The sequence below is a fragment of the Microcebus murinus genome, chromosome 14, assembly GCF_040939455.1.
Source record: "Microcebus murinus isolate Inina chromosome 14, M.murinus_Inina_mat1.0, whole genome shotgun sequence".
NCBI lineage: Eukaryota > Metazoa > Chordata > Mammalia > Primates > Cheirogaleidae > Microcebus > Microcebus murinus.
Genome location: NC_134117.1, coordinates 9,875,961 through 9,898,980, shown reverse-complemented (window position 1 = coordinate 9,898,980; position 23,020 = coordinate 9,875,961). Strand labels below are relative to the sequence as shown.

At 46.8% G+C, this 23,020-nt stretch overlaps 1 protein-coding gene across 1 annotated transcript in view; it reads left to right on the top strand.

The window, feature by feature from the left end:
* Positions 1–2,484: 2,484 nt before the first annotated feature.
* The window catches only part of PLPP4 (phospholipid phosphatase 4), a 115,683-nt gene continuing 95,147 nt past the window's right edge, over positions 2,485–23,020 (top strand). The window contains exon 1 of the mRNA XM_012739176.3: positions 2,485–2,606. Coding sequence (XP_012594630.1) covers positions 2,551–2,606 — 56 coding nt within the window. The 5' untranslated portion in view covers positions 2,485–2,550. The remainder of the gene's footprint in view (positions 2,607–23,020) is intronic.

Below are 23,020 nucleotides of genomic sequence, written 5' to 3'. Positions count from 1 at the left end.
GATGCACTTTCAACAGAGCTGTATGAAAAGGGTACAGGTTCTCTGAAGGGTGAATGCCTTTACATGCCAGGATCTGCAACCTGCATAGGATGATCACTTGGAGGGGATAGTATAAAATAAATTCAAGCATTGAATGGGTTGAATTGGGCAGCTCTTTAGATCTGGGTGTTTCAAAGTCACTCTTGAATGACTACAGCAATGAAGTCACATGCCCTTTCAAACTCCCACTCTAGATAGCTCTACTACAAACAATTTTAATGTTGCAATCCCAGTAACAGATCGTGGTGGGCAGGACTGTCACAACTAGGTTCTCTCCACCAACCTAACTGCTCTGCCAGTGGGGTTGACCCACCGTACCCTCCAAACTCCTTCCATCGTTCGCACCTTGCACCTACACTTTTGCCCTTGCCAAGAATGTCCTGTCTTTCTGCTTTCCCTCTTTGCCTTACAAAAGCCACCTCCCTTCTGTGAGGCTTTGTCCTCAGGGTACTTCAGACCAAAGATGTAGCTCTGACTTCTGACCTCTGAGTGATCCAGTTTTTTGAAACACTGCTTTGGGACTTATTAGTACTGCTTTGCATAGTTCACCATGTGTTTTCTTGGCTCCTCATCTTCTTGAGGGCAGAGGGGGATTATGAATCCTAGCGCACAGCACACAGATTTGCACAGGCCTCACTCAGCTTATAGGTAAGTGATGTCCCAGTATCAGGGGCTGTTGTCAGTATCCCCTGCTGGAGTATGGCCACCTGACAATCTCAGATCCAGATCATTGGAGTTCACTGGGTTGCCATGGGCTCTCCTACACCACTTTGCCAACCCAGGGGGTCCAGCTGTGTCTGGGGTAGCTGCCGAGCCCAAGACAGAGGAGACAGAAGCATACCTCCTCCCGCCAGGTCCTTCTTATTCCACCTGCACCCCTGACACCCCGTGTGCTCGATGAGATACTCATTCATTCATTCATTCACTAAATACTAACCAAGCACTCAGAGCGTGCTGGGCAGTGGGTACACAGTGACAAGCAAAGCTGATGCAGTTCCTGCCTGCGTGCCTCCAGGTTGGAGTCCCGTCCATACGGAGCCTGGAGTGCTCCTCCCCTGTCTGCTTCTAAACTCTGAGATATCTTGGCTCAGGCATCTTGGCTCTGTCACGGTTTCCTCTGGAGGCAGGGCCTGTTTGCGTTTTGCTGAGGGCAGGGCCCTGGTCCTGAGGCTCCTTTCTGCCTGTTCCCTCTTTTACCCAAGTCTGGGATACAGCCCCTCAGTCCCAGGAACCACACCCTCTAATCCGTTTCCTCTGCTCACAAAATTTTGGCTGATTCTCCTCTAAAACCTAGGAGAGGCCTGGGCTCCCCAGGAACAAGCTAGTGGTTATAAAATACTGTGAGTTTTGCATTTTCAGTGTCTATTTGTTTTAAATAGTGAAGTGGAGAAGTTCAAATTCTAAGGAAAGTATTCATAATCCTAACAGGTTTGGGGAAAGCACATCCAAGCCCCTGCAGGGCTCTGGCTTGAGGTTCTGACCCCCAGGCCACCGGCAAGGGTTGGGCTTTTGGTTCTGAACCCGGGGGATGAGGCTCCTGGTTCTACCTGCTCCTGGCAGCTGGCTGAGTGCTGTGTCAGCGAGGAGCGACCCTGACCGCCGCTGGCAGGGACTGAGCCAGGCGCTGTTTTGCTCTTCCACAGCACAGCAGCCCAAAGCTGCCAGGGGCAAGGAAGGGGTGGTGGGAGAGGGAGGATCGGTCCCCAGGGGCCACCTGGCGCTGGTGGCTTGGCGGGGAGCCAGGCTCGCCTTTGCCCTCAGTCTCTGCCCGAGCTGTGGAGCCTGGCTGGCATCTCCTGAGAGCAAAGCGAACGAAGCCCGCGAGTGATCTCGGGGGAACTTCCTAGAGAAAAGAGAATTTCAGGTTGGAAGGTGCAGGGAGGGCAGAACGCGGGAGGGAAGGAGCGCTCCCGGCAGACACGGAGGGTGCCCAGCCCGGGAGAGTCCCCGGCGCTGGTGTACTACATGCCCACGTGCGCGCGGGGGCCGGCGGGCGGCGGCGGGCGAGCGGGAGCCGGAGCGGAGCCGGGGGACGCAGGGCGGCCGCAGGCAGAGGCCAGCGAGCGCGCTGCCGGGCGCCGAGCCCAGGGGCCGCCCACTGGCGGGGGAGCCGCGGCGCGCGCAGGGGAGGCGGCGGCCGCGGCGGCGGGGCTTCCCCGGGCTTCCCCTCCCGGGCCGCCGGCGCCCGGCGCTGGCCCAGCCGCGGAGGCGGCGCCCGGCGAGACGGAGCCGGGAGTCCCCGAGGCGCCCTCCGCCCCGCGCGGGGACGCGGGGCCCGAAGTGCCTGGAGCGGCCGGCGCGGCGTCCGGGAGCCCCGGGACCCGAGGGGAGAGGTTTGGGCTGAGCCCTCCCCGGCGCCCGCCCGCCCCCGCCAGGCTCCCGCCTCCGCCCCCGCCCGCGGCCTGGAGCGCGCCTCCCTCGCCGCCCGGGCTCTGGCGAGCCGGCGCCGGCCGAGCTGCGGGAGCCGCGGACAGCACCAGCCGCCGCCGCGGGAGCCTGTCCGGCCGCACCATGCGGGAGCTGGCCATCGAGATCGGGGTGCGAGCCCTGCTCTTCGGGGTTTTCGTGTAAGTAGTGGCGCGCCGCGGGCGGGCGCACTGACGCGGGGACCCAGGACCCAGCCTCCCCGCGCCGCAACTTTGTTTGCGTCGCCGCGTCCCGCTGGGGCCTGGATTCGAGGTCCGCCCGCTTTCCTCGCCTGTCCCACGGGACCGAGAGAGACCCCCCTTTCCCTTCGTGGAACCCTCGGGGCGAGCGACCCTCGCGCACGCGGGCCGAGACCTGCTCCTGCCACCCCCACCGCGCGGGGAGCGGGCCGGCCACCATTCCAGTCCCCGCGGGCCTGCACCACCCGCCTAGGGGATTCAGGGCTGCTCCCCTGCGCGCCCTGGCCCGCGCCCTCGAGGAGAAGTTTCCCCTCCTGCGTGGTCTTTCGAGGCCCGCGTTGGACGTCTTTGCTCCTGGCCCATCTCCCGTAGCTCCCCGCCGTGGCCCCGGCCAGCTCCTCCCGGGTCCCTGGCTCTGGCGCCCACGGTCCTGCTTAGCGTCTTCCAGGGAGGCGTTGGCGGCGCTTCTCCGGCTGGAAAACTGTTGCTGCGGCGGCTCGGGGAGTCGGAGGCCGCCGCCTGGGGTCGGCTGCACACACCCGGAGCAATGTGCCTAGGCGGTGTCCGCTGCGGGAGCGGGTGCGGGGGCCACTCAGGGCGGCGGTGAAATGCCCGGGGTGGCTCTGAGCGGCTGGGACCGGGGAGCAGCGATCTCGCAAAGAGAAGGGGTGCTGGCGCAGGTTCTTTGCGGGATGAGATGGGATGAGATGTCTGAGCCTCCTCCGGGCGCCTCAGGGACCTCCGCTCACCGGCCTCTGGGGTCTAAGCAGCAGGATGGAGGGGGGTGGGGGAACTGTCGCTTCTCTCCATTTCAGATCCGAGCCCAGAACACCGGCTCAGACCCACCCCACAGCCTTCTCTGAGCTCCTGTCACCTAGGCGCGCACACCTGCGCTTGTCTCTCCATTTGTGAGTCAGGGTTAGGTTCTTTCTTGCCATGTCTGTTTTCTGCCATATTTTAAACATTAAAGTTGCATGAACTTTCTGGGTATGCCTGTTTTGTTTTGTTTTTGTTTCGGTTGTTGTTGTTTTTGGAAAAGCCCTTCGGAGCCAAACAGGAGGCTCGCTCCGGATTCCTGCCTCAGTCCCGAGTCATCCCGTGGCAGGTGTGCCGTGTCAAAGATGACTTCTGTTCCTTGCAGCCCAGGGTATCCACATGGAAAGAAATGCCCTTTCTTGCATGTTTTTCTTCACTAGGGATTAAATTCATCCAGAGTATTTATTCACACCATCAGAAAAGGCCGGGAGCTCCCCCGGATGTAGGCAAGCCCCCCTCTCTTGCCTTCTCGCTGAACACTAGTGTTATTCACTGGGAAGAAGGAACGAGAACTTCATTTGGGTCTTGATGCATTTGGAAAAACAAGCACTTTCCCCTCCTCTTACTGTTTTTCTTCCTTTGGAATGTACATTAAAACTAGCGACTGCTGTGTGATCAGATGGGGACAGTTTCCAATTGGCAGATAGGCTAAAGCCCCACTACGGTATTGTGTGATAGAATTCATAAAATAATGTTCCACGCACAGTAGAATCTAACATTTGTTGGGTGAACGTGTGAAAAATGCTGAAATAAAGTGAGATAGGCTCTTAGACTATCTGGTTTGATTGCCCCTGGGAATTCTCAGATTTAAGAAAAAGAGTCCAATAATATGTAAAATATTTATATTGTGTTCAGGTTTCCCTTCAAATATCCTCCCACACATTTATGAGATGTTTACAAGGATTCAGTGGTCTGTGCAGTGAATTTGAAAACTTGCTAATCATCATTTAGATGCTTCTTGCTTTTTCTAAGGATGTTATATAAAAACCAGGCAGGCAGTTTACATTCTTTCCTCTAAATTCCCTCTTGTAATACTTACTAGGGTGTCTGCTGTCATCTCCCCTAGAGAGGCACATGGGCATTGATGGCATTTTTGGATTATTGTTGGGTTTCTTATCATCCCTTGGAAATGTTAACAGTGTCTTCAACTTGTGGCTCTTTTACCTGCAAAGACCAGCTCTGGTATTGATGCGAGCCTTCTGGGGGCGGATCTCTTGGATGTTCAGATGCTGTTAACATCAGGCATATATGACTTCTGGAAGGATGGCTGGGAGCAGGGAGACATACAGACGGCCCTTTGTTTTCTCAGATGGGCTTCTGGCACCTTGACGGAGGCTGGCTTTTGGGGGGAAGCTTAATTCTTTCTTTTGCCAGCACTGGAGCGATGACAAGATTCAGTGCATTGTACCCACTTCTGCTCATGGAGATGGTGGTGTCAGCAGCACAGGTGGGTTTAGAAAGTCCCTCCGGGTGAGCTGAATCCAATTTCCCTGCTGCAGTTAGCGTCCAATTTAACTGACATAATTCATCATCTAGTTCTGCTTGTTATTTCTACCCTATATCTCAGGATGAGGGAATTTTTTTTGAGGGGGGGTGTCTTCTTTGCAAACTTCTGCCTCTGGAGAAACATCACCTGTAGATGTGCCTGTTCCCTGACCACATTTACTCTGTGCAACAGCATGGCCCACGTACTCCCTGGAGATTCCAAGTTAGAGCTAATGAAGTGCATTTTGGCCCCCTGGGTAGTAGGGATGTAAGCTTTCCCTTGCTGACTCCTAAAAAACCAGTTTTCTGTTTGTAGATCAGGTCTGGTGCTGAGGTTTTATGCATTCAGGACGCTGGGAAGGTGATCTCCAGGCAACCCCCATAGATGCTCAGTCGTGTCTAAGAACCTCAAATCATTAGGCAGAAAATGAGTAAAGAGTAATGCAAGTCAGGACTTGCACAAAGTTTAACCTAATAAAAGATAAACTGGTTATAGGAACCCAATGTTTAGGAAAAATAAAATTACAATGTGTAGCTTTGAGGCTGTGTTTGATATAGTGAAGCATGTGGGCCTGGAAGTCCTATTGCCTCCTGCTCGTGAATTATGGGCAGAGCAGGGAGGAGCAGAAGCACCTGTGGGCTCCCTCTGTCCTGCTGCCACCCAGGACTCCAGGAGAGATTCTGTGAGAGTTTCCACAGATGCCAAAGCCAGTGCCGGACCTTGCTCAGCAAGCGCCCAGTGTGGAAATGAGGCAGCGGGTTAACGGCTTTGCAGACCAGTGGTGTGCTACCTCTAGTGCACTGCTCACCTTTATTGCTCTGGCCAGTGCTGTAGTCACTGTTTACCACATGTCAGGCACGAAGGAAGAATGTTGCATATGCCATGCAACCAAATGAAGGGGCTATATTGGTATTTCTTTGTCATGGATGAAGAAACTGAAACACAGTCAAAATAAGGAACTTCCTAAGTGACAGAGCTAAGTAAGGGCAGCTCTGAGACCTAAATCTAGATGCTCCAACTGCATAGTCTGGACTCTAATCACCTTGCTTTAGAAAAATTAGCAGCCAGTGTTGGTCAGTCCAGTACTTACTACTTGCAAAGGCATTCCATGTGATTTCTCTTCTATGCCTCATCTCACTTGAGGTGGATTCTGTTCATTATCCTCCCTTTACAATTAAAGAAACCAAAGTTTAGAAAGGTTGAGTAACTTGCCTGTAGACACTCTAGCAGGAGGTATAACCCATATTCAAAGAGGCAGCTGACCCCATGTCCCAAAGCCATTCAGTCACTGAGATAGAATGTGTCCAACACCAGGCTTCCAGACTGGCACGAAAGTGACCACATCCTGCAGGCAGTCACCTTCTGTGACCTGTGCTTTCCAGGAGAGCAAGTGCACAATGCCTGGGGTAATATATGGGAACAGCAGTCACTCTAGCTCTAAAATCAAATCTTAGAATGATACCTCGAAGGTGGAGGGCTGGCAGTGGTGGTTCACACTCCCCAGGGGGATTTGGGCATGGCGCAGGTGTGCGGGGCATGATGCGATGAGTGTACTGCTGGTAAGAGCATAAATGGTGGTAGGAAAGAACCAGGGGCACATTGCTTTCTCCCTCTGCAGTTGGCCATATCCCCCAGGACATTGGTTCACTGGAATGATCACTGCAGAAAGGACCTGGGACAGAAGATGACCATCTGATATGCTGGACTGGGGTAAAGGTGGCCTGCCCGTTTCATTTGTCAGCCTGGGTTCCTTGGGATCCTTTGTCTCTCTTTCTTTTCCTCTATCTTTCCTTCTCTCCTTTCCTTCCTATGGCTCCTGGTGGCTCCCTGTCTGCAGGGTCCCCCCAGCGCTGTTGTCATGGTGTTTGCATCTCCTCTGATCGATCTAGCATCCTTCTTGGAGCCCTTTCAAGGCAGGAGGCCTGTTCCAGGCTCTGGGGACAAGAGAAGAAGAAAGGCCAGGTGGCCCCCAGGAGCTCGCAGTCCAGCAGAGGAAGCACACAGTGAGCCACATCCCGTTATTTTCTCCTTATGCAGCCACTGGTTTTGAAAGTTTTGCTTCCAAACATTTCTCTTGTCATTCATCAAGTTGACAGATCCTTATTTGCTGCCTTCTAGGTGCATGCACTTGCAGTAGGCACTGGTAAACTTTAGTTGGCATGATTCCAGCAAGACACGAGGCAACTTGGTGCTTTAGCTGGTCCAGGTGGTTTGCTTGAGGTCACTGGATGCCAGGTAGACTTTTGAAATATTGACAATAACTAACAGATCTGTATTTATCACCCCTACGAGTCCAATCTAGGATGCCAGGCCGGGACAGCCGTGGATGTTTGAGCAGAGTGCGGAGTGAGGAGGAGCTGCGTGCTGGGAAAGGCTGCCCAGAGCTGGCGTCTCACCTGAGTCTTGGGCATTGAATGCCAGGGGTACAAGGCCTGGGCCCAAGGACATTCCCTCGGAATAGAGGCATGGAGGCACATTGTGCATGGGGATCAGGTCATCAGCCGTGGCCTTGGACAGTGTGGGTTTCAGGGTGGGTGAGTGTGGGGTGACAGAAAGCGAGCTGGGGTGAGAACGTGGATGGTCCCAGTATCCTGCCAAGAAGTGTGGGTATTTCCTCAGAGGCAATAACTGGGAGCCCTGGAGGTTTGAGACAAAATGTATCGTGATCAGATATGTACCCAGTGGTGGCAAGGGACCATTCCACTGGGCACGTGGGCCCTGCTGACTTTGGTGAGTGACAGGATAGAGCTCAGCCAGGCTGCTGCGCTTCACGGCTCTCTGGAGCGTGTTCTGCTTTGCCTTGCGTTGTGGACCGTCACCTGTGAGCCTGGCGGGGACTGTGGATGCTGCTCCCCGGAGTCTGGGACTGTGTCTGTATCTTCTTCACCCTCCCCATGAGCGTGCTGGATACCGCCTCACTCCATTCCTGAGGATCTTTTCAATAGACCTCTGCACATTTTGCATCCATCCAGAGAAGAGCTGTGTGGGCGAGGTCAGACCACCTGTGTCAGAAGTACCTGGGGTGCAGTTCAGACCTAACTGAACTGACATAGAGAACGGAGCCCCCAGCATCTGCCTTTTGAAGGGGTGCTCCTTCTGTCCACCACCTTCGGGAACTGCTGATGTGCAGCTCCAGTAATTTGAGGGTCTCCTCTGCATCTTCTCTCCATTGGGCCATCTGGGAGACCAGGCGCCCAAACCCCTGCCTTGGGGTCAGAGGGGGCCACGTGATTAGCTCTGGCGGAGGAATACAGGCAGAAAGACAGGTGTCACTGCTTGGTTAAGGCAGTGTAAATCTTAGTCACGAGAGTGGAGCGGTGTGGATAGGGCAGCCCCGCAGGGGAAGGCAGCAGGACCGTGGCCCTGGGGGGTCTTGCTGCTGGGGTGGACTTTGTGGGAGAGAGGGGACTTTTTGTGTTAACTGAGATTTTGGGTGACTTCAGCATAAGTCTGTTCTATCTAACTAGTACATCTGGAATCATTTTGCTCACTCTCTAGAAGCAAGTTTCAAATGAGTTGTTTGAGGCAATGGGGTTGTAATGAGAGACCACAGGCTTTTGCACCAGACAGGTCTGTGCTGTGGGTTTTTGGGGCTCTGCCATGAATTAGCAAGTTGCTTAAAAATCTCTAAACCTCAGTTTCTTCAAGTGGGAAATGACAATAGTACTTATTGCATTGGATGGTATTCACTAAGGTGCTTTAAGTGCCTACAGCACATATGACAAAAGTGAGGAATCTTCTCCCCACTCTTGTTCATCCCTGTTACATACATGTAGTGTCAACGAACGACAGTGCAGCATAATGGTTACAATTGTGGCCTTTGGCATCAGGTTGCTGGGGCTTAAATCCTGGTTTTGCCAGTTATTAGCTGTATGAGATTTTGGCAAAGTATTTATGCATTTTAAGTTTTTTTTTTTTTTTTTTATTTCACCCTCTGTTCAGTGGGAATATCTTCAGTACCCATGGATGTAAGGCTTATGAGTATTAAACAGGACAGTGTTCAGCTTGTCACAGGTGGCCGACAAATGGTAATATTACTATCCTTTTATTAAAATGAATCCATAATATACACTAAATAGAAACATCATAGGTAGCAATGATATTCTTATTACAAATCTAAACCACAGAATTTTTAGAATAAAAGAATAAATTCCTTGAAGTGTATTTGAGATGATTTCTTTTGCCCTCGCCCCCAAAGTGAGGTATGTAGCTTGCCATGAGTCCATGCAGCAAGCTGGACCCCCAGGGCAGCGTGGGCGGCTTGCTGTCTGATGGAGTGGGGCTTGTCTCAGCCCTGCAGTGCCTCAGGGGTGACTTAAATTGCTGGTCCTTTCCACCAGTGATTCTAGGACATTGAGTCAAATGCGCTATCAGCACAGCTGCATTAGATGACGTTGATAAGGAAAATGCCGTGTCGCCACTGTTTTCTGCAGAATGTGTTTTCTCCACCCACAGTTCTGTTAGAAGCCATGTCCGGGGAACTCTTCTCACCAGAAACCCTCTCGCCCCCATCCCTGGGAACTATGCCCGAGAGCTGCTTCTCCCCTCCCTGGGAAGGCTTTTCTGCCTTGTCACCTAATAAGTGGAGCATCCTTCTGTTTGAAATATTATGTGCCACTATAAAATGAGTTGGCTGGGCCCAGAATTCTGAGAATTGATGACGTTTTCCCACAGGGAGATAAATGCTTTTGTAGTGGCACTACAAAAGGAGAGCATTAGTTTCATAACTTGTGGACAAAGTTATCTCAATTAGTTATCTCAATAAAGATTACTCCTTTTATGACCCATGCAAGGCTCATAAACGCTTGGTAACTCTATTATTCTCTGATAGTGTTTGTAAATATAAAAATTATCTTAGTAATATTGCTTCCTTAAAAAATGTCATCTTGCTGCTCTGTGTAGGTGAATTAGAAGCACTGTTATGATGAGGAAGCCCTTTCAGATAAGACTTCAGGCCAGTGGGTCCTCCTCGTCCAGCTAGAAGCCACTTGGGTGTGAAGAGGGAGATTTGAAGTGCCCAGGGACAGGTGGGCAGGGAGCTGAGAGGAGCCGGGGCTGTGGAACCCAAGGATGGCTTAATCACAGTCTTTCAGTGTGTTACTGTGAAAAATTATCTCACAGAAGTGAGGGGACTGGTTGTAATTCTGTCTCAGTTAAAGACAAAGGAGCCAAAACAAACAAACAAAAAGGCAGAATCAGAAGCTGTAGGAGCAAGGGTTTAGGTTGGTTTCCAGAAAGGTAGCAGTCTGCCACCAGTCAGTGCTAGATGTTTCTTTCTCCTTTACCAGAGGGTTTTTAAAAATGTGTTTTATTGAAGTATTAGCTTGAACCATATGAAATTGCTTATACTTGACTGTTTTGACCTACAAAACCAAAAATGTCATTTGGTTCAACCTAAAAATAACATACACAAAGAAAAGTGTGCTATTCATAATGGTATAGCTGTGCAGGAGACCCCCCACCTGCCAAACCCCCTTCCACGCCTGGAGGGGAGCCACCACCCTGACTGCCAGCATTTTCAAACTCTCTCTGTATAAATGGAATCGTACAGTGTGTGGTCTTTTGTGTGACTTCTTTTGCTCAACCTGCTTTTGAGATTTGTCCATGTTGTTGTGGGTCGTTACAGTTTGCTCATTCTCATTGCTGTGGAACATTCCCGTCTACGACCGCACCTCTATTGATTTTACTGTTTATGGATATCTGGGTTATTTATTATTTGGGGCTATTAAGCTTCATGGTACTTTTGTTTTCTGGCGAGCATATCTGTAATCTCTTTTGGGCATGTATGTAAAAGTGGAACTTCAGAATTATTCATCAGAGGTTTATAAAGAATGATTTGGCTTCTCTTTGTCCAGCTGTGACCCTAAAAGTGCTTATCTATTCTGTCTGTTGCTTTTGTCTCCATCTGCTGTACAAAACATGCTGTGGGCCTGTGACAAGTGACACAAAGAAGCCTGGGTGCTGTTCTGCAGGAGGGTGGGCAGCCTGGCATGATGGTCAGGGAGTTAAACCCTCACTCGGCAGATGGTAAAGACACACCCTTGCTTCTTCATCTGTACAATGGGGACATTAACTCACCTCCTGGGGAGGTGGTAGAGATGAAATGATGTGATGTGTGGCACAGGCCTCGTGCAGAGCTGGCACTTAGGAGGTGTTAAGTAGGCTCTTTTCCTTCCTCCATCTCCTCCTTCCTTCCTTGGACTGAGGTGGAGACACAGGTCAACTAAAATATGCCTAAAGCCACAATGTAATAATGACAATAAGTGCAGTTCTCAGGACCGCAGGAGAAAACTGAGCCTTGAACTAGGATTTAGAAAGTTTGGGGGAGGCATTTTATATATAGTTTAATTTTTTAAAACTTAATATCTCTTTGAGATATTTTCTACTATACATATCTACTTGATTTTTTTATTAGCTGTGTGGTGTTCCATTGTATTAATGTATTCATGGAATTTTATGGTGTTTTCATTTTTGCTATGACAAATAACATTGTAATTGTGCCTGCATTGTAGCTCAAATATTACTGGATGACAAACTTTTGCAAATGAATCTTCTGGGTCAGATGCCAAATGTGTTTTAAATTCAGATGGACATTGCCAAATTGCCCACTCAAAGGGCTATACATGCATTTCACTGACAGTGTATGAAGATGTCTGTTTTTCCATATTCTTGCCAATACTGGGTGTTAATGATTTTTATTTCGGCCATGGCAAGGAATGTAATATTTGCTTGACTTTTTATTTCTCTGCGTTTAAAGTTGAACATCTTCTCACATATGTATTGGCAATTTGTATTTCTTCAGTGGATATCTATTTTTTGGATCTCTGAATTGATCTTACTGATATATAGGAGTGCTTTATATCTTATAAATATTAACCTCTTCTTTCACATATTGCAAATATTTTCTCCATGTCTATGGCTGACTTTTAAGTTTCTTTGTGATTTCTATTATTGTATACAAGTTTTCATTCTTTTTTGTAGTTAAGTCTATCAGTCTTTTTCTTTATGGTTTCAGAGGTTCAGTCCTATTTAAAAAGTCCTTTCCCATGTAAAATAGAAACATTCTTCTGTATTGTCTAGTATTTTATACTTTGGTTCTTTAATTTTAATTTCCTAGTGTATTGGTTATTTACTTTTTACCTGTGGGGTAAGGTAGGGGATTTAACCTTTTTCCCTCTCATATGGTTTGACAATTATGAAAAACACTGTTGTTTTCTCAGAGACAAATTTATCAAATATGAATTTCCATATGTCTGTGGGATTGCAACTGAATTCTATTTTGATTATCTATTTGTCAGGTATTGGCTCAATTAGCATTTTAATTATTGTAGTTTTATAGTATATTTAGACATCTGTATGGGAAATCCCTCCCACTGCCCATGGAAGGAGTATAGTACAGTGGTTAAGACTATAGGCTCTAATGCCAGGATGCCTGAGCTGTGGTCCCCAATCCCCGGGCTGTGGACTGGTACTGGTCTGTGGCATATTAGGAACCAGGCAGCACAGCAGGAGGTGAGCGACAGGCTAGCGAGTGGAAGCTTCATCTGTATTTACAGCTGCTCCCCATTGCTTCCCATGCTCCCTGCCCTGCCTCCACCAGTCCGTGGAAAAATCGTCATCCATGAAACTGGTCCTTGGTGCCCAAAAAGTTGGGGACCCCTGGTTTAAAGCACTAATCTGCTGCTTCTTGGCTTTGTAAACTTGAGTAGGTTGATTTATTGCTCTGTTCATTTTCCTAGTCTTTAATATGGATAACGATAGTGCTAAAATGGTTTTATTGTATTGATATCAGAGTCTGTGGCTTGTGTGATTTCTGAGTTTTATAATTGGTTATGATTTTCTGTGTGGTGGCATACATAGTCATTTTTTTTGTAAATTTACATAGCTTGAACATAATGAATAGTTTCTGTTTGGTGGATGCAAAGTTCTAAATATATTAAAGCAAGTTAGTTGTGCTAATTCAAATTCTCTATAATTTTACTCTTTTAAATTTGCCCTTTTTAATTTGAAGATATGCTATCTCTGTCACTATCTCTGTCAAACTAGGGTAATTAAAGCCTGCATATTTTCTTTTGAGATAACTAATATTTTTGTCTTATTGCTGCCAAGTTATTCTATGTTTTCTATTTTCGGTGTTTTGTTTTTATGTTCTACCCTCCCTTGTTTCTTGATTTTAGCTGACTGGCTCAAGTTTTATTTCCCCCTTTTTTTGTCCTTTTAGTAACTTGAATGTCATAATTTTTATGTCTATGTTCTTAAATTGTGTTCTTAAATTTTATCTCCTCCTGACGAATTGAACCTTTTATCATTATGAAATTTCCATTTCCTTTGTGTTAATATTTCTTATCTTGAAGTCTACTTTATCTAACATTAATATATTGCTGCGTTATCTTTTGAGATTAATGTCTGCACAGAATATCTTTTCTATCCTTTTACTTTCAATTTATCTGTGTCTTTATGTTTGAAGTATGTTACTCATAAATGGCATACAGTTGTATCTTTTAATTTTATCCATCTGGCCAATCTCTGCCATTTAATTGGAGTGATTAAATCATTTACAGTTAATGTAATTATTAATATGGTTGGGTTTAAATCTATCACCTTTTTATTTGTTTTCTCTTTGTCCTATCTGTTCTTTATCCCTCTTTTTCTGTCTTTTACATTAGTCAAATAATTGTTAGTATTCCATTTTATCTCCTTTATTGAATTATTAGCTGTATCTCTTTAAAAATTTTTAGTAGTTCCTCTAGCAACTATAATATGCAATATTTACTAATAACCATCTCCCTTAAGTCACTATTATACTATTTATTTACAATGTAAAAATCTTAGGACAGAATACTTTCATTCTCCCCTCACACTTTGGTACAGTGTAATAAATTTTATTTTTACATACAAATCACATAAAACATTTAAGTTATTTTTGCTTTAAACAATCAATATGCTTTTAAAGAAATTAATTTTTTTTTTAAATTATCCACATTCTCAATGTTCTTTATTACTACTTTTAGATTTGGGTTTTCCCTTTGGGATTATATCCCTTTAGCCTGAAAAACTTCCTTTAGCATTTCTTATAGTGCAGGTTGCCTGAAATGAATTCTCCTGGCTTTGTTTTCTTGGAATTGTCTTTATTTTTGAAAGATATTTTTGTTTGATATAGAATTCTAGGTTCAAAGTTTTCTTTTAGACCTTTAAAGATATCTTTGCATTGTCTTGTAGATTCCATGTTTTTTATGAGAAGCTAGCTGCTACCATTATTATTGCTTTTCTGAATGTACTGTGTTGATCCTTGGTTGCTTTTAAGACTTTCTCTTTGTTTTGTTTTGAGCAATTTGACTGTGATGTGTATAGGTTTGTCTCTTTTGTATTTTTCCTCCTTGTATTCATTGAGATTTTTGGAATTATGATTTGATGTCTTTCATCAATTAAATATTCTTAAGACATTATTTTAAAAAATATTTCTTCTGCCTCATTCTTTTATTCCTTTCCTTCTGGCTCTTCAGTCACCCATATTAATATATTAGACAGTTGATGTTGTTCCATAAGTCTAGGATACTCTGTTCTATTTTACTTTTTAAATCTTTTTCCTCTCTGTGGCTCAGTTTAAGATAATTTCTACTGACTTATCTTCAAATTCAGAAATTCTTTGTTCTACCGTGTCTATTCTGCTGTAAGTCTATGCAATAAATGTTTTATTTCAGATATCTATTTTCTTCACATCTATAATTCCCATTTGCATGTTTTAAAAGTTTTAGTTTCTCTGTTGATGTTTTCCATCAGTTCACCCTTTGTGTTCACCTTCCCCTATAATCTTTTAACATGTTAACAATAGAAAATCCTTTTCCACTATTTCCAACATCCAGATGATTTATAGTTCTGATTTTTTTCCTGTTGATTAGAGGTCACATTTTCCTGCTTCCTTTGCATGTCTTAGTAACTTTTTATTGTATATTAGACATTGCGAATTAAACATTTTGGAGATTCTAGATTGTTATTTTCCTCTAAGAGTGTTGAGTTTATCCTTGCAGGCAGTTAATTTACTTTTGGGCCACGTTAATCCTTAGAACCTTGGTTCCAGGCTATGTTTGGGTGAGTCTGTTTTGGCTTTGCCTTTGATCCTAGGTTGTATTCCTTAATCCCAGGATGTGGTTTTTACTCCTATAGTTTAGCCCTTCTGAGGTTTCAATAGAAAGTCTAACTTGGAGAAATTTCAACTCTAAACTTGATCTTCTAGCATTGGTGAGCTGCTGAAATCACTCTGCTTGATTGTTTAGACTGCAGCTGTTACTTTCCACTGGGGTTCTTGGGGTCTTCCTCTGCACATTTTTGAGTTAGTCACCTTCTGTGGCCAACCTGCTTTATAGTTTCTTCTTTGTTGTATTACTATTGTTTTATTACTATCTATTTTTATCATTTTCATAATTTTTTTGCTATTCTGTTGTCTGATTGGTACTCTTTGAGGCTTCTCATCATGGATATGGATTTATATTTATGTTTTTTATTCTTTTCAGTGGTGTTTTGAGAGGGAAGAGAGACAAAATGTGTAGGTTCAATCAGCCATCTTGAACCGTATGTCTCTTTCAAGAGACTTAAAATTTTTTTCTTTGACATAGAGTTTATAGTTTTCATATACTTTCACCATGAATATTCTTATGGTTTTCTGAGTCATTCTTCAAATAGCTTCACTTTATCTATCTAAAAGTCCTACCTATTTTCCAAAATGCCTACCTATTTTCTAAAATTCAGAATTCACTTTACTCTGATGTCTTTTTTTTTTTTTTTTGAGACAGAGTCTTACTGTGTTCTCCCGGCTAGGTGTTGTGGCATCAGCCTAGCTCACAGCAACCTCAAACTCCTGGCCTCAAGCGATCCTTCTGTCTCAGCCTCCCAAGTAGCTGGGACTGCAGGCATGCACCACCATGCCTGGCTATTTTTGTCTATTTTTGGTAAAGATGGGGTCTCGCTCTTGCTCAGGCTGGTCTGGAACTCTTGAGCTCAAACAATTCATCCGCCTCAGCCTCCCAGAGTGCTTGGATTACAGGCTTGAGCCACCTTGTCCGGCCTATTCTGATGTCTTAACCAAACATGTCAGCCCTGAATTAATGTGTGCAATACTGATACAGAGTTATACATTTATTTATATTTTTTAATGGTTCATCCTGTATTTAATTCAGTCTTGTGGACCAATGAAACGATCTTTAGTCATGTAATAAGAACATATTAAATTGGACTTTTAAATATTCATACTTTATGAAAACCATATGAAACAGAGATGCTTTGAATTTTCCTGACACAAAAGATCTTTTTACTGTTTGCTAAAAGTAGCAAACTGGGGTTGTGTTATCATCACAATGAGGAAGAGGAGGAGGAGGAGGTAGAGGAAGAGGAGTAGGAGGAAGAGGAAGTGAAGGCAGTAGAGGAAGAGGAGAAGGATAGTAATAACTAATATTTATTGATTACTTATTATATACCAGGCAGTGTGCTAAGGCAACTTACTCCTTAAATATCAAACAACTCTATGAGGTAAAAATTTTATAATTCTTTCATTTTTTTTGGATGAGAAATCCAAGGCTTAAAGAGAGGTGAAAGAACTCGCCCAGTGTCACTCTGTTAATAAGTGCGATGATAGTGCTTTGAGTGAAAATTTCAAATTGAGTGTTTTATGTGTAGGAACAATTTACATCGGATTTGGGTGAGGAAAGGGACAGAAGGACTGGTCGTGGGGCTTTCTGATAATTAAGTGACCCCGACAGCCTCCGTGAGATCACGGACAGGGAGGGGATTGACACTTCTGGAGCAAGTGGAGCTGTGACATTTCACCACATGGCCCCACAGGCCAGAGTGAGTGATGTTATACCCAACGTCTAACCCGGAGTCCTTAAGGATTGTCTCGTCTATCTCCCTCCTTTTTAAAAAAATGTTTTTCATTTTTTTGGTCTTAACAGAGAGCAGCATTTCTCAGCGCCTCCCTGTCGCGCACCTCAGCCTCCTGACTTTTGGCCCCGCCGGCCTGCCGTAGCGCAGGCCCCCTTCTTCCCGATCTCGCGGGGCTTCCGCAGTCGGGCGTGTCCTTTCCCCTCCTGCTTAGGTCATTTGACTGCAGCTGTGTTTCTAGGAAGTCTTCGAGGGGGAGATATTTGGGAGAGCTGCTTTTATGAAAAGAAACTCTCGCTGTAGCAGGAGTCCTGAGCGTTCCCTTCAGTGTGTTGTCACCCTTCTGTGGGGCGCACGAGAGACGTGCTCACAGCCCCAAGAACAACGCGCGGTGCTGAGCGAGCCAGCCTTTGGGTGCTGTCCTCTCCTCCTCCTGGTCTCCCTGGCCTGGGGTTTCCTGTGGTCTTTGTTCCAAGCCTCAGGAGAAGGGATGGAGCCTGAAGTTCAGGGGCAGGTGTTTTGGGAGGTCTTTTCTCTTGGAAAGACCAGCTTGAAAAACCAGCAGGCACCACACTGGGAATAGCTGTGCTTTGGGTGAACTATCTGCACATGGTGACACATCACCTTCCTTGGTCCAGTTTCTTGTCCTGGGATGACATGGGCAGGGGGCAGAGTGTTCACTCCCCTCACTTAAGATAATGCCTGAAATCCAGACATGCATTTCCAGGGACCCGTTGTGCCAGGCACCGTGCCAGGCTCAGGGAACGTGGAGATGAGTGATGGTGAGCACCTGGCTCACCACTCCAGCTTGTGTGGCTTGTGCACAGCAGGGCTCTTGGAGGTCAGGGCTACCATGCAGTTGGGAACTTGGGTGGGGAAAATGGCGGCACTCAGAGCTGGGAGCTAAAAGGGAGAGGAGGACATCAGGGACAAGGTTTGCCGGGGACACTGTGCCCTCCTCCATGTAGACTTTGCTGGGCCTGCCCTGGAACTCTTTCCCGGGAGTAATAACCTTTCCCTCTCCCTCCCCCTCCTGCTCCATATAATTAGCTCATCTAAACCATACACCACCACCATGATGTAGATGCTGTCATTTTTCTCACTTTGCAGACGGGGAAACTGATGCTCAGGGAAGGGAGTCATTGGTCCGTGGTCATTGCCAATAGATGGTATGGGTGGCATTGGAGTCCAGGTCTATCTGACTCTGGAACCTCTTTGTTCCCGTTGCTCTGTCACTGCAGTTGGGTGGAAGGATGCTTTGTCCTGAGCTTCCCATGCACTGGCCTCCTGCCTTCTGTGCCTGACATGAATCTAGGTCATAACAAACCCATATGCAGATGCGGTAGAGTGTAGGGGTAAAGATCCCAGGACCTGGCACTGGGATGTCTGGGATCCAATGCCGCCTGCCTCTCTCCTTGGGTTACTTTAACCTCTCCGCCCCCAGTTAACTAATCTGCAGTGGAGGGGTAAAAATAATACCTTCTGGATACTGGGGTTGGCAGGGCTTAACTGCTGGCACGGTGGTGCCTAGCACACAGAGCTCACACCACAAATGTAAGCCATTGTCATTGTCTTCATAGGGGCTTGGCTCAAAATTTCTTTACCCTTCTTCTTGCCCAGGTATTCAGAGCAAAATGTCTTTCTGTGTCCTCCTGATATTTTTGTTGTCACCCTGACCTTGTCTGGCCTGTGAGAGCCACTTGTTTTAAGAATTATCCACCTTAGTTCACCATAATTGTGGTTTCTTTCCTTAACAAATGGAACCTCCAACTGGATGTCAGTAGACATTGTTGGAAAACAGTGTCTGCTTTAGAATAGCCAACATAAAAAGCGTCAAGAGCCTCGGACGAAACTGGATTAATTATGTGTGTACTTTATGCCTGAAGAGTGAATCATGGTTTTCATTTTTCTCCCAAGAATGTGAGCTGCCTGCTTTGAATTAATCCAAGAGAACAGTGTTTCAAAAAAAAAAAAAAAAAAAAAATCTCCTTACTTACTGCTGTGTCAGCATTTAAAATTACTGCCTGAGGGTTTTCTTTTTCCTTCTCAGAGAATCTAAAGGTATGTCAAATAATTTTTGGATTAAATTTAATTATTTCAGGTTTGAAAAAAAAGGAGAAAAGAACTCTGTGAAGGTTGTGCTCCAGAAAGAAGTGTTTCCATTGTCAGGTGTTTTTGTTGTTTCTGAGCAAAGGAGCAAAGTGCTTTGAACGTCACTCCCTGCTTTCCTGCTGGCTGAACTGGAATCAGTGGCCTGGCCTCCCGAACAGGAAAGCAGAAAGCAGCTCTTGCTCTGGGCTGAGTAGGGTCCAATTTCTCACTGAACAGAGTCAGGTCCTAAGTATGAATCAATGCCAGATAGAAATAAGTCTGAATGTCATTTTTCTGTGTGGCCTTGGGTTAGGAAAGCATTTGCCCCACTTGACTCGGAGCCCCTTGAGAGGAGGGCCTGGCTCTTGTGTTCCTCTTCTCTCCTGCCCCCAGTATACGCCTTGCATGTAGTAGATGCTCAGGAAATGTTAACTGAGACAATGAATTGACATGGTGAGGGAATTTCACATCACACTGCTACCTCCTAGAAAAAGGGGCTCTGTAATCTCCTGGGCTTGCAAACAGAAGGACAAGGTCACAGGAAGACCCCACTCTACACCAATAAATATTCTTCTCCAACTTGTTTTTTAAAAAGCTGCAACACAATCCATTAAGTGAAGGCAGATAATTTAAGACAGCCCACCTACTGGTGCTGGACCTTAGTAGGCTGTCTGCAGTTTTTATTGGATGTAGATAACACCGTGATGAATGTCCTGGTATGTGTATCACGACACACAGCTCTCATTATGCTCTTAGGCTTAATTCTTAGAGGAAGAATTTCTGGGTAAAAGGATTCCCCTAACCCCCTTTTGCCAAATTGCCTCCAGGAAGGTTGTGCCAATTTACATTCCTCCTAGCGGTGCCTGTTCTGGCTGGCTGTCCTCACCAGTCCTGCTCACACATCCCTTGCTAGAGAGACCTTCTGTTCAATGTCCCACTCCTTCATGTTGTCACATTACCCTGTTTCATTTTTCTCATGGCATCTATTATAATCTGGAATGATGCTGTCCGTTATTTATCAGGGTTCCTGTTCACCATCTGCCTCTGCTGGGCAGGCTCCACGCTCTGTGAGTTCAGGGACCTTGCCTGTTGGGGTTACTGCCATCCTGTGTGCCTTTCCACCATTCCGCAGGACCTGACTCATCTTGGTGGGCAGGGGGCGTTTGCTGAATGAATAAATGTTTACCCATACCATTAATGACACTCATATTATCATTCTTTTTTTTTTTTTTTTTAAAGTTGTTACCTTCATTGTAAAACAAGGGCTACCAAACAAAATTCAGCCTATAGCTGGTGATGAAATGGTGACAGATGGCCTTTGGGTAGTTATCTGATTCCTTTTTGTTCTAATGAGGTATGAGGTCCCTTTCCCATGTACTAACTGGAGCTTATCATCATTGTGATTTGTTTCTTACAGTTTAAAATGTTTTCTCTATTCTTGAAAGGCTAGACACTATGCTGTTTGTTTGTTTATTTATTTATTTATGAGATGTTATCTCACTCTGTTGCCCTGGTTGGATTTGAGCTCCTGGGCTCAAAGATTCTTCCCTCCTCAGCCTTCTGAGTAGCTGGGACCACAGGAGTGCACCTCCACGCCTGGCTGGTATGCTGTATTGCTTTAGAGCAAGTTAGTTTCCTCTTCTGATTTGCAGCTGCTAATCTGCCAATGAGTTGAAAAGAGATAGCCACTTTATTAAAATTGTATGTAAAATAAGATGACTCCTATTTAGGTTTGACTTTAGTTCTGAACAGCTCCAGTGTTTGAGTGCTTGAGTACTATACATGCCAGAGGCCTTTTTGATTGCTGGCTGGTTCTTACAGAGGGATGATTTTGATATTTGAGTTCTTGGTGCACATGTATTAACAATTCTTGTTACAGAGTGTGTTGTCCTCCTTGAGTACAATGGCAGAAGATTTTCTGACTAATCCGATAGTTAGTGGTTGAACAAGGAGCGTGTCCAGCGAGTCCTGGCAGTGGCCATGCGTGTGGGGCACGGCTGGGGAAGGCCATGCCTCGGGACGCGGCATCTGACCTCCTCTGTCCGAGGCTTTTATCAGAACTTGGATAAAGACATAGAAGGCAGGCTTATCAAATTTGCGAATGACACAAAACCAGGATGGAAGGCTAATACGTAGGATAATAGAATCAAGATTCATAAAAATCTTGACAGGCATGATGGGTCTGAGACTAACAAGGTAAGCCCTAACAGGATTACATGTGGGGACCTCAGCTCGTGGCAGCATGGCAGCCGGCAGCCACCGGCACAAGGAGGGGCCTGGCTTGAAGGCAGTTGTGGACTGTGGGTTTCCCAGATGCTAAGTTTTCAAATTACTTATGCCTTCTCTGCTGTTAGCAGCAGTGGGACATCCAGACCTAAAGGCTGCCGATCTGCCCCCTGCACTGCCCCTGCCCCCTTGAGTCTCCCCTTCCTGCTGGGACAGCACTGTCCCTCTCCCACACCCTCACTATGATTTTCAGGCTCCTGTTGGGCTCCCTGTTCTCTGGGGAGCTTTCTCTGACCCCACAAAGCTGAGTGAGCTTTGCCATTCTTCGAACTGCTGAGACAGGGCCCCTTTTTCCCCATCGGTGAGCTCACCACACTGTGGCCAGTGTCTGCCTGTCCGTCTGCCTCTTTGCATCAAGGACTCCTGGTAGGCAAGGACTGTGGGACTGTGTCTGCCTGTGAGTCGCTCTGCCCCGAGCAGTGACACAGTGACTGATACAGAAGAGATGCCCAGTGTCCATTCCTGGAACATGGGGTGGGGTCTGGACCTCACACCACAGGATCTTGAACCTCTGTAGACCACCAGAGAGTGACAGCTTTGCAGACATTGTCTGCACATGATGGAACTGTGGATGCTTCCAGGACACGAGAAGATGTAGCGAGGACTGTGCCGTGTGCAGGTTGACAAGGAAGGAGGTGTGGACTGTTCTGAGGGAGCCAGGGCAGCACAGGGAATGCAGGGAGAAGGGATGACTCGGTTTGTTGAACATAAGGGCTTTAAAACGACTGTAGCTCCAACCACACCTGGACTGCTTGCCTGGTAGGAGTGACACATTAACTGCCAGATGTCCAATTGTGGAGAGGATTTTTATGTTGGAAGTGGAGTAGTTGAAAGACAATGATAGTAACGACGACAACATCAACAGCTGACCCTTCCCAGGTTCTCCCTGGGTGCCACGTGCTTTCTGTACCTGAGTCCTGGTTGATGAGATGCTATTTGATCAGAGACCTGGAGGAAGTGAGGAGTGAGCCATGCAGGTGTCTGGGGAAGAGCATTCCGGGTAGGGGGAACAGCAAGGACAAAAGCCTGATGTGGGGCATGGTTAGCAAGTCCAAGGAACCTTGGGGAGGCAAGTGTGGCTGGAATGGAGTGAGCGTGTTGAGGGCAAGAGCAGCATGGGCTGGTTGGACAGTAGATTCCAGGGCTGGGTCCAGCTGGCAGGTGTATCTCCTCTAGTCCTCACTGTTCAACCCTTGGAGGCAGAGACCATAGTCCCAACTGAGACTCAGGGTAGGCCAGTGACACACCCAGGATCGCAGCTGCAAGTGGCAGAGGCAGGATTCTAACCCAGATCTACAGGGCTCCAGAGCCCTTGCACCTTCCATTGTGCTGGGCTGGTGGAGACCCCCACAGTCTCCTTCTCACCTGAATCTCGCTCCTGGTTCTCTGTGCTCCACCCAGCCTAGGAGACTTAGTCCTGCTTTTTTGCCCCTCAAAACTGGTGCCCACTGCCCAGCAGCATGGGGTGGGTTTATGCTGATTTCATCCTCATCTTTGTGGAAGGTTTCTGGGAAGAGTCTTTATGTAGGTCAGAATTAGAATAAATTAGAAATTATGTGGGGACGGGACACAGAGTTGGTCTTGGCCTTGTTAGCAGAGGCAGGTGAGAGTGCCAAGGGACCCTTTTGAGGGCCCTGAGGGTGGCCTTGGGAGAGGTGGGCTGGAGTGGTTTGCTCAAGTGCAAACTGTGGAGCTCAGTAATGCTGCCCTCTTAGGGGTCTTGTGAGGACCGAGTGGGCTGATGGGTGTGAAGCACTCACAATGTTCCTGGCACACAGTGAGGCTGTGCATGGTGTCCACCATGGTCACCATCCTTCCAGGG